This window comes from Podarcis vaucheri, assembly GCF_965113315.1.
Source record: "Podarcis vaucheri genome assembly, chromosome: 13".
Lineage (NCBI taxonomy): Eukaryota > Metazoa > Chordata > Lepidosauria > Squamata > Lacertidae > Podarcis > Podarcis vaucheri.
The window spans coordinates 39,191,293-39,209,383 of NC_138751.1; the positions used below are offsets into that span (position 1 = coordinate 39,191,293).

At 50.4% G+C, this 18,091-nt stretch overlaps 1 protein-coding gene across 8 annotated transcripts in view; it reads right to left on the bottom strand.

Annotated features, from left to right (window-relative positions):
• Positions 1 to 18,091, bottom strand: part of SHANK1 (SH3 and multiple ankyrin repeat domains 1) — a 142,373-nt gene that overhangs the window by 11,737 nt on the left and 112,545 nt on the right. For 5 of the 8 annotated variants that reach the window (XM_082194282.1, XM_082194284.1, XM_082194281.1 and 2 more), the window contains 9 exons: positions 15,528 to 15,610; positions 13,993 to 14,117; positions 12,502 to 12,637; positions 10,819 to 10,902; positions 8,082 to 8,105; positions 7,788 to 7,844; positions 5,755 to 5,879; positions 4,969 to 5,071; positions 1,665 to 4,119 (listed from right to left, as the gene is read on the bottom strand). In XM_082194282.1, coding sequence (XP_082050408.1) covers positions 1,665 to 4,119; positions 4,969 to 5,071; positions 5,755 to 5,879; positions 7,788 to 7,844; positions 8,082 to 8,105; positions 10,819 to 10,902; positions 12,502 to 12,637; positions 13,993 to 14,117; positions 15,528 to 15,610 — 3,192 coding nt within the window. Of the gene's footprint in view, positions 1 to 1,578; positions 4,120 to 4,968; positions 5,072 to 5,754; positions 5,880 to 7,787; positions 7,845 to 8,081; positions 8,106 to 10,818; positions 10,903 to 12,501; positions 12,638 to 13,992; positions 14,118 to 15,527; positions 15,611 to 18,091 lie in introns of all 8 variants that reach the window. The other 3 variants (XR_014212736.1, XR_014212737.1, XM_082194283.1) reach the window with 3 other exon arrangements.

Here is an 18,091-nt window from a genome sequence, read left to right on the forward strand (position 1 = left end):
GTCTAGATTAGCCCTTAGTGACAGCTTGTCCCTCATTACCAATCTTTCCCTGCAACACAAAACTGTAGCAAAGTCCTGGTTGCAATTTAGAGCATATTCTTAAGTCATCAGACTTTATTTATTTTTTTAAAGAAAAGCCTAAAAGCAGAGGTGCGTGTCTGGAATTTGACTGGGAGAGGGGTGCTGGGGGAGTTTCCCTCTCACGCCATTTCCCCCAACCAAATCCTTTCCTGCCTTTGGCTATTAGCCTTGCTTTGAGAGAGGCGTGCGGAAGGAAAACAGCATGTTCAACAGAGACACCTGCCTCCAGTAGGGCTAATTGCAACTTTGGGGGAAGAAAGGAATTTTGGAAAACAGCATGGGGAGAATTTCACCCTGCCCCAGTGCTGTTGCACCAAGTTGGAAAGCCATTCCCAGACCTGCTGGGTCACAGGGAGTTTGCCCCTTGTTTAGTGGGGAGCAGGGACCAGCCTCCCCAGAGTGTAAACTCAGTGCACACTAGGATGCAAGGCTCTGCAAGGCAAGTGCTGCACAGCAAATACAAAGGGGATCTTCAGCAGAAAGGATCCCCCCCCCCCAAGCGAAATGTGAACGCTACACAAAGAACACAGGAACACAGAATGCTGCCTTATACCAGGTCAGATCACTGGGTCCATACTGTCTACACTGACTGGGAGAGGTTCTTTGGGGTTTCAAAAAGAAAGCCTGGAGAGGTTGGGGATTGGACATGGGGTCTTTGCATGAAAAACAGATGGTCTACCACTGAACTACAGGCCTCCATATCCAAATGGGAAATCTTACTCCTCTATGCATTTACACACACCATTTGGGTCTCCAGTGCAGGCCCACAAGGCAAACGCAGCCTACCACCCATGCATGGTGGCCATTCAAGACCAAGACTGCCAATTTTTGCTGCCCGTCTGCAGTGTAATATAATCAAGGGGTTGTCACCAAGCAAGCCAAAATGATGAGCTCCATTCAGCAGGGTGGGTCAACATGTTGTGGACTAGTCAAAAAGGGCTGTTTCTTGATCCCTGCCACAATGTGCTGTGAAACCCAATGGCGTGGTGACTTTCAAAATACTTGCGTCTGTTTCTGATCCTTTAGGAGCAAATGTTGGACATTAGAGGAAGAGTCTTACCCATTATTGGCTTGAAGAGACCTTTGCCTGAACATATGAGTACAGTACAAGACAAAGGGATATACTTTGTGCGTGCAAGATGCACACACATGCCAAGAGACCCTAAATACATGTGTATGCTTCTATAGTCATGCTGCTGGTTTGGATGGTCTCCTTGGATGTCTAAGGAGGAGCTGGGCCTGTGTTCTGAGTGCACGCAAAAAGCAGCTGGGATGGTCTGTGTGCACACACACACACAACTGCAAGCCAGTGGTACAGTAAATATATGCACCATGCATACCCGCTGAACAAGACGGGCGAAGCGCTCCATAGAAGAGCACATACCCTTGCCCTGTGCCTGCCAGCACGCCAAACGATGTAATGGTGGTAGAAAAAAGGAAAAAATAAAAATCATAAAAAAGCAAGCATTGACGGGAGAATGAGAAAAGGAGACAAACCCAACTGAAACACGAGATGCGGCATGCACGGGGCTGGCTTCCTGCTTCCTGTTCCTCCTCCTCCTCCTGCTCCAGTCGCCTAGTACCTTTGCCTCTGCAAGGAGCTGGGCCTCTCTGAACCGAAAGAAGCCACCGAGTCGGGCGGACGTGACCACGACACCCCGCCCATTTGCTGGAGCTTGGTGCTCAGCTCGCTGATGATGCTGGCCTTCATGGTGGACATGGGGGAGGCCTTGGGTTCCTCCCATGGCAGCGTCGGGGATTTCCGCTGCAGCTCCTTGCCCGGTTCGGCAGCGGCCGGCTGCTGGTGGTAGGGCGGAGCGGGCGTGAGGGCAAACATGTTCTCAGTACATGCAGAAACCGAGATGGTGGAGCTGGTGGGGGTTGCCACCGGCAAGCGACCGGGGAATGGCCGCGAGCGGAGCTTGGTCTGCAGGGGGCTCTTCTCTGTGCTGCCTCCGCCGCCACCGCCGCCGCTGCTGCCGCCTCCTCCGCTGCCGCTGCTTCCCCCAAAAGCCTGCCCGTCCAAATAGGTGATGTAGGTGTCCAAGAGTTCGGTGCCTTCCCCAGACATGCTGGACAGAGTCGAAACGCTGCTGATGGTCTCCAGGTGGTGGTCGCTGCTGCTGCGGCTGTCCACCTCCTCGATCCCCGAGTCCGTCACGGCTTCAGGGGCCTCGGCAGGAGGGATGGCGATGGAGGACACGACGGAAGAGAAGTTGACGTGAGGGGCTTCCTTGGTTTCCGCCGTGCCGGCTTGGGTCAGGGTGGCCACCTCGCTGTCATAGGATGTCAAGCTGGATGCCGTGGAGTCCAAGGCGGCTGGAGCAGGGGGCGCGGCCGGAGGGGTCATTGCAGCAGGGACTTCGTTGGCGGCTTTGGGGGGCGACTCGGGCTTGTCAAAGCTGTTGGAGAACTCGAGGGGCGGCGGGAGCGGCTCGGTGAACACAAATTCGTCATCCACATCGATGGACGGGGCGGGAGGGGGCAGCACCAGCAAGGGGAGCCCGTTTTCCTCGGCCACGCGTTCCGCGGGGGCAGTGGCCACCTCAGCTTTCCCACTCTCCTGGCCCCCTTCCTCCTCCTCTGTTGGGCGGCAGTTCTCCATGAAGCGCACGTGCAGCTCCAGCTTCTCCCCTTCCTCGGGCCGCTTCTCCCACGGCGCGCCTTTGGCTGAGGATGGAGGATGCTGCTGCTGCTGCTCGGGAGAGGGGTGCCGGGGGCTCTCGGGCTCCTTCCGTGGTGATGCCGGGCGCTGGTGGTGGTGGTGGTGGTGGTGATGGTGCTGCTGCTGCTCTGGCGTCCCCCAGAGCCGCAGGATGGAGCTTCCGGGAGACTCTGGGGTTTTGGGAGCCTCTCCGAACCGGGGCGAGGACGGGCGCGAATGCCTGTCATCTCGGCTCTCTTGCTGGGACTGGGACTCCTTCAAGGCCCGCTCACGGGCCACCAGGGCCAGTCCCAAGGGGGATCCAGGGTCTAAAATCTTGCCCGTCAGCGGGTGAATGAGAGGCGTCGAGTGGGCCTGTAACTGCGGCAGGAAACTGGAGCACACGGAAGTGAAGGCGCTGGTGGTGCTGGCTCCGTACGTTTTTGCAGCTCGAGGCGGGAGGTAACCGGAGCTGCTCCCACCGCCGGCGCCGCTGCCAAAGCAGGGAGCCATGTTGAGCTGGATGTACGGCTCGCTGGAGAACATGCCTTCGTCGATGGATTTGGAGTGGCGGAGACGGGGCATGGGTGTCTGTTGAGAGTCGTCGTCCGGCTGCTCGGTGGAGAGGAAGAGGGCAGACTTGCGGCGAGCCTCGCTGTACCACTCGCGGTCCCGCCGGGCGGCCCCAACCAGGGCCGCCCCAAACTGGCTGGTGAAATCCATGCTGTTGTGGAGCTGGAGCGAGGGCACAGGCACCGCTGTCTCTGGCTGGCTCTCGGCCTCCATGCTACTCCCCTGACTGCTGCGCCCGCTGCTGCTGGTCGAGGGGGCTTTGATTATGATGGTAGGGATGGGGATGGAGCTCTTTTCCGGAGGGGCGGGCATCTGGGGCTGCAGAGGCAACGGCTGCGCCTGGGAGGCAGAGGCTCCCTGCTGCTGGCGCTGCTCGTCTTCCACTTTGGTCTGCTTGACAAGCGGCCCCTTCCGCCGCATGGGCTTGGTGGGGACATACATGGCGGTGTTGGTGGCCCGCGGCGGCAGGTTGTAGTAGCGCAGGTCTGGGGTGTGGCCCCGCCAGCCGCGGGCGGTCGACCCCTCGGCCCCCGCCTCGGATTCCTGGCGGTAGAGGGACATCTTGTCGCGGGAGCGCGGCTCGTAAGACGGTTCCTGGTGCAGGGAAGCTGAGTAGAGCTTGGCCTCGCTGCTGGGGTTGAAGGTGGAACGGGACAAGGGTGTGGCACGCCCGGACGCCGAGGGCGTGGTGCTGCTGTATGGGGGGTCGGGAGGGGAGGTGGTTGGAGGCGGGGGGATGTCGTCAGAACCGGGGACTGAAAGGCTGCGGCTGAACTTCATGGCAGGGGGAGTGAGGTAGGGCTTGTCATCCTCAGCGGCACCTGGGGAGAGAAGGAATGCTATCATCACCAAACCGTTCACCCATATTTCCATTGTCTAATCTGTGGCCCTCCAGCTGGACTACAGCTCTCACCATCCTTGAATCATTAGTCCTGTCTGCTGGGGCTGATGGGAGTTGGGAGTCGGGCAACACCACGTAGAGCTGCAGGCTTCCCGCCCTGCTCTAAGCAAAGAGAACTCCCTCTTCCCTCCCGGCCCTTCTCGTTCATATCTGCTGTCATGGACTGGTTGGACCATGAATGCTGGGAGGCACTAGTTGGGGAACCCTCAAGGGAAGAAAGCTCAGAGTCCAAGGTGTGGTGGTGGTGGTGGTGGTGAGATATCGGCAGCTGAAGGAGTAACAGGGTTCAGTGAGCTGGGAGAGTCTGTGGCAGAGAGCAGTCCAGAATCGGAGGCAGAAGCTGAAGCAGGTGAGTAAGAGGAGGGAAGTCAGGAGGGAAGAGATGAGTCAGGTTGGTGAAGAGTCACAGGTGTCTCCTCCTGCTGTGACAAGCTCCCCTCCCAACTCCCAGAACCAGGAGAGGTATGAAATGGGAGGAGGAAAGACAGGCTGCATGCAGGAACAGTCTTCAATTGCTTGCAAGAAACCCTGGAGAGGCAGAAACATAGATGGCAGTGGGAAGGCAGGGACTTTTAGTTTTGACAACTGCTGGAGCTGTGACCTCTACTCGATCTCCAGACCTGGCTGCAGCTGTACAAATATCCAGAATGGTGACTGGGAGTGGCTGTCGAGACAATATAACATTGGTCCTGAAAGACCTACATTGGCTCCCAGTACATTGGCTCCCAGACACCTGGACTACTGCACACCCTCCCAACCCCTGTCTCACCAATAGACTTCTGGCGGAGCATCATGCCTGGGGGGTGACTGGCTGGCAGGTAGGATGGGCGCTCGTAACTGGCCTGACTCAGGCGGTGCTGTTCAAAACTGGGCTGAAAGAAAGAAAAAGATGAAGCCAGAGAACTGGTAAGAGCAGATGAAAGGACTGAGAGAGGCTGGGTGGCAGGGGTGTAGTCAGGATTTATTTGGGGGGGCAGAAATAAGTTAAGTATTTTTGTTTACTTACTTGATGGGGGGGGGACTGCCCCCTGCCTATGCCCACGGTGGGTGGATGTAGCAGCAATAATGAACTATCACTCTATTTATATTTTATTTATTTTTTAAAAAAACTAATGTATTTTATTAATTTTCAAGAGAAAGAATATAGGTACGAACAGAAACATTACCAACATTATCAAAACTATTCCTCTCCCAGAGAAGAGAAGATAAACTATCACTCTAATCCTGAACTCAGGTACTTAGTACCAGGATACTAAGGTTTGCAGAAGTAAAGCATAATAAAACACACACCCCAAACTTAGATGGGGCAAAAATAACCCCCCAAAACAGCTTAGTGAGGATGCTTAGTAGCCACAGAATATTAGAGTGTCAAGTAGATCACATTTAACAATCAAGCATTTGAAGAGGAAAACTCACAAGGGAAAATATTGGCAATTGCATTTAAAAGAATACTTTTTTAGCCAGCGTTTCACTCTCTGCATAGGGAAACTTTGATCAAAACAACAACAGATCTTGCTAGATGTCTGCTCCACTGGTGAGCTGTGCTCCATCCTACCTCAGCAGAGAAATAGTTCTTGGCAGAGCCCCGAGATTTCCCCAAGGAAGGAAGCCCTCCGCTGCCACATCCATCCCCCACGTTGATTGTCTGTTGAGCTGCTGCCAGGATCTCGTCCAATTTGTCTGAAATGAGGCAGAATCACAGAAAGAGGCAAGATTACAACCATCCCCACGCAGAGCACGCCTATGTCCCTTTGCCCATCAGGCTCAGGGGGCGCTCCTCTCGACTGATCTGCTCCTAGACAGAAAATGGAACCCAAGAATCGGAGGTTCCTCCTCTCCCAAGCTCAGGCCTCAAGATTACGCTAAGGGTGACCTGGTTTCAGTCTCGTGTAGTCCCTTATTTTTAAAATTAAGATCCCTACGGTCCACCGATGTGCTTTAAATTTACAGGGACAAATTGCATTCTCGGATCCAGGATACCAAATCTACTCTGGGCTATCCTAATCTGCATTCTTGCCTAAGAAAGTGCATTGCAGGACCAGACCGAGGTCAGACGAAATTTGGAGAATGCCTTATGTGGAGATGTTTCCGCTTTAGACTACAACTCTCATAATTCCTGACCACTGGCCTTCTTGGCTGCAGCTGATGGTTGTAGGGATTGAGCCTTGAGAGTCCAATATTATCTGAAGGGCATCAAGGTCAGGGGAGACTCTCTTAGCCCCAATAATGTCTCCCCGACTGGCGCCAGCTTTCCCAGGTCTCTCACACCTAGAGAAATCTTGCCTGGCCAGTCCTACTGCCTGAGTTAAGCTTCTAACTAGAGAGGCGTGGGTTTTTCTAACTAGAACCTTGTGCATGCAAGTCCCACCTGACTTCTTTGCATTTCCCACTAGCCCACCTTTTGCCCATGCCCACACAAGACTACACTTCCTCACCACCAGCCCTCTCGGAAAGCCAGGAGTCAGTACCCTTGGCTCAAGCCCCAGGCCTTAAAGATGACACTGTCAGTACTGCTGCAAGCCCACCCTGCTACCAGACACTGCCCCCCCTTCAACAAGTAAAACCACATCAAACAACCTGATTGGTATTTGGGGTTTTGTGTGTGTACCTCCCAGCCTTTTGTCAAAGAAGGCAAGACTGGTGCTCCTCACGGCCCATTCATTGTGAGCTGTACACCAGCTTCCATCAGCCAGACTGGTGACTGGAAGTGGCTGCTGAGACCAGATAACACCGGTCCTGAAAGACCTACATTGGCTCCCAGTACGTTTCCGAGCACAATTCAAAGTGTTGGTGCTGAACTTTCAAGCTCTAAACAGCCTCAGCCCAGTATACCTGAAGGAGTGTCTTCCACCCCTATCGTTTAGCCTGGACACTGCGGTCCAGCTCCGAGGGCCTTCTGGCCGTTCCCTCCCTGCGAGAAGTGTTTGATGTTTTATCGTGTTGTTAATATTCTGTTGTGAGCCACCCAGAGTGGCTGGGGAAACCCAGCCAGATGGGCGGGGTATGTATGTATGTATGTATGTATGTATAAATAAATAAATAAATAAATAAATAGCACCAACAGCCAGCATGGAATGATGGGTGTTGTAGTGCAGCAGCAACATTTGGAAGGGCAAAAGTTCTGTACCTCTGCTGTTATGGGATAGGAAAATCTGAAAATCTCTTTTTTTCCTGTTGGCTTCTGCCCTGAATCTAGCCCCAACAGAAGGCTGCTACCCAAACACCGGATGTTGGATTTCAAGAACTGGCAAGAGCTTGTTTTGCAGGCCGACACCTATTCCATACACCCTAACCGTGGCTATGCACCCTAGTCCTCAAACATTGTTCTGCACCTGTACACCAGAGTAAAGACAAAACAGAAGATTTCACGCCGTGGTGCTGCAAAACTCGCAGCGAGAAAAGCCAAATTCTGTTACCTGCTAACGCAAATGCAGGAAATAACTGGCACCCCCTCTTGCAATGAAGCATTTAGGAACGCTCCCAACTGAGGGCACCCAGGAGGAGTGCTGCTTCGCAGGTACCCAGCCTTTGTCCCGAGATTCCCTCCCGCAGACTGTTGGCGGTTGCCAGGGTCTGCTCGGTACTCACTCAGAGCCATCTGATAGACAGTCCGCTTCTTATCAGTGCCCATCGCCGGCTCATAATCTGCAGAGACGACAGGAGGGGAGGATAACGGGGGTGGGAGGTGCAGGGGGGGTGGACTGGGGACGGCATGTCTAGGAAGGCTGGTTCGTGGAGCTGTGTGGACGGAGGGGGGCGGCAGCGGCAACCGATGGGAGCGTCGGTGGGAGAGTGCAGGGCGGTGCTGGGTGGGAGGCAATGAGAGATAAGCGAGGTGGCGAGGTGCGTGCGTGGCGGGGGTGAGGGATGCGTGACACTCACCTGTTTTCTTCTTCCAGGGGGAGACTGGATGGTGGGAGGGAGATAGCAAAAGGGGAAGAAATTAGCACCTCCACTTTGGGAGGAGGAGAAAGGTATAGCTTGGGGGGGGGGGAGAAGGCCTGGAAACCCCCTGTAACAACCGAAGGATATGGGCAGGATGAGGGAGAGAAGATACTGGGCATTAAGGCATCTCACGGGCATTGAGGTATCTGTCACTGCCCACAACAGCTCATTTGGTAGAGTAGGAGACTCTTAAACCTCAGGGTTGTGGGTTTGAGCCCCACGTTGGGCGAATGTTTTATGCATTGCAGGGGTTTGGCTAGATGACCCTCATGGTCCCTTCCAACTCTACAGTTCTAGGAGTCTATGAATTGAGGATGGGTGGGGGCGAGGCAGAGAATCCTCCCAGTTCAAGAGGGCATGGGCAGGCCTGTGAGGGCCTAGCTTCTACTGAAACATCTCAGGCTATGTTCACAACATAAAAGACACAGACACCCTCATCTCTAACCCTGTTATGAGTGGAGATATAAGGTAAAGCCTGCAAGCAGTATTCTGCTTAATCATTCTCTAAAAAATAATAAATAACTTGAAGTGTGTTAGACTACCTGTATCTACGTTCTGGCAATGCTGCCATGATTCCTATAAGCCTTTAGGACTCCTCACCCCCAACGCCTAGCCCTGCTCCCCACGAGCCTCCACCCTTGCTGGGCGTTTCTTTCCCACAAAGTGGGTGGGTGGGGAGAATTTGGTGACACCCGTTGCGGGTGGGGAGGGGAGAAATTAGTGTATCGCGTGGGTAGGTGGGGTGCACGTCGTATTTGCAGTTACAAAGTTGTCCAAGGGGTTTTGAAATCTCATTTCCCCCTATTTTGAAAACACGCTTTCAAAATGTGCGAGCTTTTCCCAAGCTGCTGTCCTGCAATTTAAAAACGTCCTTGGAAATGACACTACACGACGTTCGTCTGTCGTGGATGCTTTAGCTGAGATTCCTGCATTGCAGGGGGTTGGACTAGATGACCCATGGGGTCCCTTCCAATTCTAAGATTCTACAATGACTTAGTGCCGTTTCCAAGGATGTGCCACGTTCCAAGGATGTGTGTCAGCAGTGAGTCTTCCAAGTCACTTGCAGCAGCTCCAGATTTTCAAAAACAGGGAGACTGATGAAAAGCCCTCTACTGAAAGCTTCCTAAAATATCCCCCTGCCTAAAAATATGCTTCCCTTCATCTAATCACTGCTCCTCTCCACACCTGAAATTATATGAATGTTTGGCTGGGTCAGATGTTTGCATCAGCCCTGCTACTTCGCTCTTTGACACAGGAAGATCACTGATATCAGGTCACAGATCAGGGAGGGGAGACCTTCCTTAAGCAGCAACATTACTCAAAACAGTGCGAAGAAGGGGGGAGCCCTCATACCCTGAGTCTCTGTTTCTGAGCAAAAGGGAAGTGTGTGTGTTTCTGTAATCCAGCCCACTTTCTTGCCATTATTGGAGCAATTTGGGGTGGGGACAGGAACTCACCTTTCTCAACTATGATGGGTTTTGAGAGTCCGGGGCAGCAGTGGGTAGACAAAAAGAAAGAAGATGGAGACAGAGGAGAACCAATGACATCCCATCCCTTCCATAATGATGCATAAAACTGGGAAACCCTCATTTATCCACCAAAATCATTATATACACCAGATTTTGCAACCAATCTAACCTTCCCCCAAAGCCTGCAGTAAAAAAAATGATTTGGGATGAGCAGCTAAAGTACGTCCCCCCCAAAAAAAAAATAATTAATCTGGTTGCAAAATCAGGCTTAGCTCTTGCCCCAGCTAGGAGAATGAAACTGGGACTTAAAAGAAAAACCAATTCCAGATTCTGTGTTGTGGCACTTTCCATGTACGATTCCAGTGGCTGAGGCCAAGTGCAGACATTGGAAACCCTCTCCATGGACACATTCGCATGGGGACGGTAATGCGTAACTTGAAACACAGATGGCGACAACTTCCTGTAACAGTGAGGATTGCCCTTTATCCATCTGGCATAACTGCTTCCATGCAAGTCTCCTGCCGACTTCTGCTTTAAGCAGAATTTGAAGGATTTGGACAAACTGGGGTGAGACGTCAAAAGGAAGCCTTCAAAAGTCCATGCCTGGGTCTTGCCTAGGAGGAACCCTCAAATCAACAATCATACTGTGGGCAACAGTACCACTTTGGAGGCACCTAAGACCTCTTGCCTAAGGGCCCCTCAAATCTGGGGGGCGACAATGAATTCTTCAGCTAGAAAAAAACAAGTTCTACCATAGTAACAAATTATGCATGAATGGGTTCATTTGGGATAATCAAGGTGCACTGCATGGAGAAGATTCTGAATATCTGACTTAGCCTAGTTCATCATTTGCAGGTCTTCTGCTCTAAGGCAAAGGAGAACACACATCAGAAGCACCTCAGGGCAGAACTACAACCATTACGGGGTGACCCAAACAATATTTTTAGCAAATAAGTGCAAGAAGAAGTAGTTGACCAAACCAAACAAGCCACAAGTTGACACATCTGTCAACTGCACAGTCACCATGCATGCATCCATCTAAATGCCAGGTCACTGGCGTGTCTGTTGGTCACACTGTGCTTCTAGTGCAGTGTTCCCTCCCTCCAGTAGAGGGCATGTATGTATGTTAATCATGAAACAGATTGGGGATGGCAGTTCCCCGCACACTCTTGAGACAGGAAATGATAACCCGTGAGCATCCTTACCCATTTCTTCCAACTCAGATGTCATGGATTTGGAGCGCAAGGAGATGGCCGGAGGTGGCAGTCGTCTTGTCTGCTGTGGCGCAGCTACAGTTAAAAACAAGAAGCAGCTCTGGGATCTTGCTTGTGAACCAGACTCGTGTCATCCAGTTCCCATCACCAGTCTTTCCCCGAATCCGCTGGACCACCCTCTCATCCAAAGTAAGTTTTGTATCTTGCCACCCTAACCACTTTTCCTTTTGCTCGAATGCAGGAAAGCCCATTCGTCAGCTCCCAAGAGAACCCAGAACACACCATGGCAAGGAAAGGAAGAGGGGAAGGCACTGGTACAAAAACAATAGGAGAATCCACGGAGTGACTCAACATACAAGAATGTTCTAGCTATCCCTTGAAGAGACTGAAGGTATTTCTGTAACAGTGTCCACGTGGGTAAGTTTAATGTGAGATTGACGCTCCTTACACATGCAAGTTTTTTGCATTGCCCACATGATGTTTTGGCATCAATACTCCAGTCTGTATCCCCCCCGCCGCCCACTTAATCCAGATTTATGCTTTCAGGGAAGCATCCTAAATCAGCTGTCCCTGAAGGAGAGTCATATGACCTGTAACACAAAGGGCCACATATATTTTTCAGAGTGCACTGCTGGGGTCACATCCTCCTTTGATTCTAGACACATTACCTGGGATTGAGCCCCACTGAGTTCAATAGGAACTGCTGGGATGGTGATGTGCTGCACTAAACAGGACTCCCCCGCAGAGTGAGCTCAGGTTTCCTAGTTCAAAATACTTTCCGCTTCTAAGAACATGGAAACGTAGCTAGGGTGCCTTATCCCGGGTCAGCCTACTTGCCCACTGAATCCAGAATCGGCTCCTCTGACTGGCAGTGGGCACCTCATCACCTGCCTCTTTTTCCCTGGGTTTGCCAGAGACTGAATTCTGCATGCATAACATGTACTCTATCCAGAGTAATGGCAAGTCGCGCCTCTCAAGCCCGTGAGACTCAACTTTCTCCTCAGGAGATTGCTGCCACCTTGTTTTTCAAAATCCCTGAAGCCAAATAGCCAAACTCCCCCTCGAGAGGACTTACTGTTCCTGCTTTTTCTTCTTTTTAAATTTTTTTTATTTATTTGGTTTTTCAGATTAAAGTTTTACAATCACATATCCAACATACAACATAAAAACAAGATTCCAAAGAATCTCCTGGACTTTCCTCCTCCCCTTTGTGGATCATATTGTTAGTCATTTCCTCCTGCATATTTTATGATAATCCAAATCTTTTACCTCTCCATTATGTCCAAAACTCACCATTAAACTACAAGTGTTATTCCCAGCCTACTAACGCTTTTAGCTGTTTACAAGGGTTTTTAAGATAAATTATAAATTTCCCCCATTCCTTATTAAAATTTTGGTCTTCCTGATTTCTGATTCTTCCGGTCACTTTAGCAATTTCGGCACAATCCATCATCTTAATCTGCCATTCTTCTCTGGTAGGGACTTTATCTTCTTTCCATCTCTGGGACTTACTGTTCCTGCTTCTAAGCCCCAGTAGGTCCCATTCTCCAACTTGGAGAAGATTTCAAGAGTAGAGCTTTCCCATCTTTAACTTCTGAACAACATATCCCCCCCACTTCTTTTCTTTTTTTAAAAAAACCCAAAGCACCACCCCATAATGCACTGTGGTGGTACCTTTCTTCTTCATGGCCTCTTCCATCTCCGGATTCCGCGTCACCATGACAACCTTCACCATCAAGTTGTTTCCGCCCTGCCGAATCATGTTGACGACCTGCCGGTGTCCAACCTTCACTACGTTCTGTCCATTGACCTGGAGGGGAGAGCTGATGGTTAAAGCAGTGCAGGCTGGGATGGAAGCAGTGGGGCAACTTCTGAACCATTTAGCAAGAACTCTCCAGAGGACTCTCCTCTAGGTGGCTTCCCCCAGGTCTTGGGATGCCTGGCCAAGAGAGACCTGTCTAGCCATGTCTCAAATGACCTTCTGCCAGCAGGCAAGTTCATTTTAACTTAGAGAGGCCTTCCTATAAGCAAAGCTGTAAATATGTAGAAGCTTACTGGTCTTTTCAAAAATTGATTTCATTGATATTTCACTTGCCTTGTTACAGTGCTTTACCTCTTAACTTTGCATTTCATTGCCGTTACAATAAAATATAACAAAATGCCGAATCGGCAGTGTTAGTCACCTTGAGCACCACTTGGCAGAAAGGCGGGATGCAAATTTAACATACAAATGGGTTGGGGTCCAGGTTTAGTCACACTTAGCACAGAGCAGACAAACTTAAGCCTCACTGATTCCAACATGTCAACTCGGAAGTAGGATTAAGGCTGCAATCCTAACCTACTCAGAGGTTGTTTACGTTGCTGGCATCCCACTGAATTAACTCCCAAGTTAGCGGGGCTGTTGCTGCAGCCTAAACCTGGATGCAACCTCTCCTATAACACAGGAATCACCCAAGAGAACTGATTAGCAGTTGATTCAGGAAAGGACTTCATTGCTAGAATGAAACACACAAGTAGGAGTGAGCTAGCCATTACTTTAAGGCTTTAAAGGGGGGCTGGGGAGGCTCGCGGCAGCTACGGTCTGTTATTTTCCATCTCCGGGGGCAAAAATGCCACTGAATGCCAGTCACTGGGGAGCAAGAACAGGGAAATACTGCTGCCCTCATGCCCCGTTTGTGGGCACCCCATCAGGATCTTGCTGATCACTGTGGGAAAATGAAACTTGGGTCTGACCCAACAGAGCACTTCTGGTGTTCTTATGACTAAATCAGAGGATTGTGGTGGTGGTGGTACGTATAACATAATTGCAAAGTCCTAACAAAAGCCAAGCCTTTGCAGCATTATGTGCCATTCAGGCTAGTTTCTTCGTGAAATGCCTATTTATTTTTAAAGCAGAAATAGAACTGGCCATCAAAGCTACAACACTGTATGTTCAGTGAGGGGAAACCCTGGAAAACATAAGGAAGCTTTGGAAACTGGCAATTAGAAAAAACAACACAGGCCATGCAATGGCGCGGACTTGCTTTTAAATGTGCGAGCCCAGTGCAGATACACAAGGAAGCACTCGTGCGCTCATGTGCACCCTCCCCATGCAACACGAGTGTAGCACAAGAGTTTGTGAAAAGTCCCAAGAGCAGTACAGAGGCAAGTCTGCCAAACCATTACCTCAATGAGGAAGTCCCCCATGCGGAGACCAGCCTGCCAGGCCACACCCCCTTCATCCACTGACTCCAGGTACTGCAGCGCAGGGAAAGCAGGGGTGGGTGTGAACTCCTCAATTGGGGTCTGCGCTGTAAAGAGAGAGGTGTGTTAAGTGACGCCCTTGGAGCTACATAAGCACCTGTGAGGCTGGGGTGGGCAAGCGAGTGGGGTGGCAGCAGGAGGGCAACATAGGGGATCATGGCTTTGCTTGGCATTTCTGTGACACCTGCTCTCTGTAAAAACAAACCACCATTTGTTTCAGATCCCAGATCTGAAGACCCTTGTTTTCCAAAGTCAGGAGCGAGCGGTGGAGCTTGGGAAGTGTTTAACAGAGTCGGCGCTTCTGAGCAGTGTCAGAAACTCAGATATATAAGCTAGGCGCCAAATGGCTCCTTAAACCAAGGTTACAATCGCCAAACCAGAATGCCTAGTTGCCATTTTGGGGGCAAGATGGATCTAAAGTCTTACTTTTCAAATGATGGACTGGCTGTGATTGATTCTCAGCTAAACATCTGGCTAGTTCAGATGACAACCTTGAGCTAGCTTTGGGAACTTAAAAGAAGAAAAGCCACTTGATCCAGGCACAGTTCACATATATTTTGGCCTATTCAAACCTCTTTCCTTAATGGTGAGTGCTCATGCTGCACAGAAAAAGCATTTTGGTTCCATAAATTCATTCTGATTGTGCAGATAAAATATAATGGATAGAATTCTACAGGATGGGGTATTAGTGTGTGAAAACAGTCCAGATTCAATAATCCCCAGGCTGTGCCTCCAGATGGTGAAGATGTCAGGCACCACCCTGGTTCCCACACATCTTCACTTGGTCACAAGTGTTTGGAAGCCAGGTGCAAAATGCGCCTAGCGCCTGGCTAATTTCAAACACTGTTTCTGTGTGTGTGCAAAGCACTATTCTCCCCCTCAAGGCCATGACCAGCCCTTGCCACACACACCTGGGGCTAGGGGGCAGGTTTCTACGTCAAGGTCATCTCTGCAAGGTGAAGGTCAGCCCCAGCACCTGTCATTTTTTAGCACAGCTTACACCCTGGCTCTCTAGCTTAAGGAAAGCCAAATATCCAGAGCCAGCCTAGCTTTCTCTCCTGGAAAACCAAATTTTCCACTATGGGTAGTAGCACCTTGTACCCAGCCTTTCGGATCAATTTTCAGCCATTTCCGCACCTTCTGGCACTGTTTCTTTTAGGCCGGGAAGGAGAACTTTGGTTGTTCAGATGTTGCAGGACTGCAACTCCCATCTTCCCAGGCTATCAGCCTCCTATCAACTCTCCCACCATTTCCCCAACCTACTATAAGAATGGCCACAGCCAATTAAGCAGTCACCAATCTTCATTAACTGATTTTGAGCTTGCTCATGTGCTCTGAAGCAGGGGAAAGCAGTGGAGGTGGGCAGGCGGGCAGTGTAGACCTGGGCTCCTTTGACAGCCAGCCAATGGCTAGAGGTGGCCCTAGTGTCCAAGAGTGATGCTAACTCCCCCTCTCACCCTTGGCCCCTCTTAGCACAAAGCCAAATCCTTCGTTGTCCTTCTTCTGCAGCAGCACTGTCTTCTCTTTAATGATGTAGTCACTGCAAAGGAAAGAGACAACAGGACAGGTTAGGAGGCAGCCACATTTCAAAGGGAATTCCCGACTCAGACACTCTTCCAATGTACAAAGAATAACTAGAGCGTAATACACTGCCCCGCACTGCTAACACAGCATCACTCATGCAGGAAATCCATGGTGCACCTGGTTTGCAGAACTTGCTGGCTCCAGATCTCTCTTCCTTCCCCTTTCCATTGCTGGACAAAGTTCTGATACTGCAAATATGGCACCTACTGCACACTAACAATGGAACCCGCTAGAGGAGGCAGCGCATTGTCAAGGTTCTGAAAGGGCAAACAGGGTCAATGCAAAGGGAAATAGCACTGAACTTGTTCCTGCTGTAGGAGGCCTTAGCACTGCAAATGCAAGTGCAAAGCCTCCCTGGTCTACAGGGCTTAGGTTCTGGAAACCTAGAAGACACTACACAACATCTGATAGAAGCAGCACACGCTCAATGCAAATACAGATGTCAGTGCACAGAATATACCCATTACCCCCTTGGAATGCACTGCACAGTGCTCGCTATCTACAGCTTTGCCAGCAAATTAAAAAAAAAGCAAAGCACAATCTTTGCACTGCAAATATACACTGCATGGTGCTGTAGCAGTGCAAATCTAGCACACAGGAAAGCAGCATGACTAGTACAGAAAACACTGCACAGACATATACTCCAAATACAGTGTCCACTGCACAACCTTTGTTACAAGCAACACAGAGAAAATAGAGCTTACTGCACAGGGCAACACTTCTGCAACACAAAATATACCATGTATGCTCACTGGCACTGCATCAGACTGGCATAGGTTATGCAGAACAAGCTGCATAGTCCCAGTGCACATGGCACATTCAAATCCAGAGCCTACTGCAAGTCTGGAGCAGTACTGAAAATATAAAGGCCACTGTTCAGCCACCCTATCCAGTACTGCAGAAAGAGTGCCACAGTGCAGGCAGCCATTTATTCTAGCTGCAAATACAAAAGTACCACAAGTACTGCACAGGCTTCAGGCACTGCAAATATAACCACTTTACAGTACTGCAAAACTGAAAATGCAGTGCCTGCTGCTGATAGACACAGCACTGTGTGGTTAGAATGGCACACAGCCATAAATCCAGTTCACTGGATATGACAAAAGTACTCTGCAGGCTTCACTGTGCTGGTACTATCAACCCCCCCACCCCCCAAAGAATCCAGAGTTCACTGCTGACAGCAATCTGACAGGGAAACAGACAGCAGGAGGAGCTCCCTGTTTGGCAGTCCTACAATTCTAGTCAATAACCACAAGCACTGCCACTCCAGCTGCCCTGACAGCATTATTCCTCCAAGTTTCCATATGTTACTTCCCTCATCATGGATCCCAGTTACAGGCCTTACAACATGCACCCACAGCAGTCTCTACAACAGGTCCACTGAGCCAAACTTAGCCCACAGGTCATGTGCCACCAAGGACTTAATAAACCTCTTTTTGTTGCCTGCCAGGACTGCAGAAACAGGAAGGCCATCAAAGCATCTAGCAGGCCACACGATACACATGGCTGGTGAGCAGCTTGATCTGGTGGGTCGCTAACCTATCCCATATTTACTTGAGTCTGTAGAAAGCATACCCTTAGCGCACCACAGGTGCTATTCAATGCGCACAAAGCATTAGAAAGAGAAACGCGCACAGTCCATATTGGACACAGTTAAGAGGTATGTGTGTAAGAGATGTGCTCTTTTTAAGCACGTTTTTGACTGGCAGACGAACACATACAAGCAACACACAGTGAACAGAAATGTGCGATGCTGCCACACCCACAGATAGCAATGCTGCCGACAGAAGGAGATTTCCTGGATACAGAGCAGACTTGGGAAAGCAGTGCCAAGTGAACAGACACCATCTCACATAGAGCACAGCTACCATGCTCACGAGTGAACTCCTGAGCCCCAGCATGTACATGCATGGTGATAACATCCTCACACCTTGTATAAATCTAATCCCCACCTGAAACACAGCAATGCTCAGCACCCCAAATACTTCCAAAGTATATTTATTTACTGCGTCTCTAATGCCACCCAATAACCAAAACAATGCACCTTCGTCATGTGCTAGACTGACACTTTGGGCTTCCATGTACCTCCAAGTATAAGTGGCACAAGCAAAAAAAAAAAACCCCACACCATCTCCCGGTCCCCATCTTTGCACAGATCCTCTACATTAGGGAAATGTAATCCTGCACAGAATATCCCTGGGAGAGAAGCATGGGAGAAAGGACTATCAAGCATCTTAGTTCAAGGCCAACCCTCTCGAGGTTAGAACCCGTGAGATTCTAGCGATCCACATGGACCCAACCAGTGGAAAGGAACAAGAACAGGGAAGTGGCTCACATTTCTTGCTCCAAGTCCCATCTTCTGAAGCGAGGGCACTTATCGCAACAGTGCTTTACAGAAGCAAAAACCTCTCTCCCCCCAGCATTTTGGACACCCGGA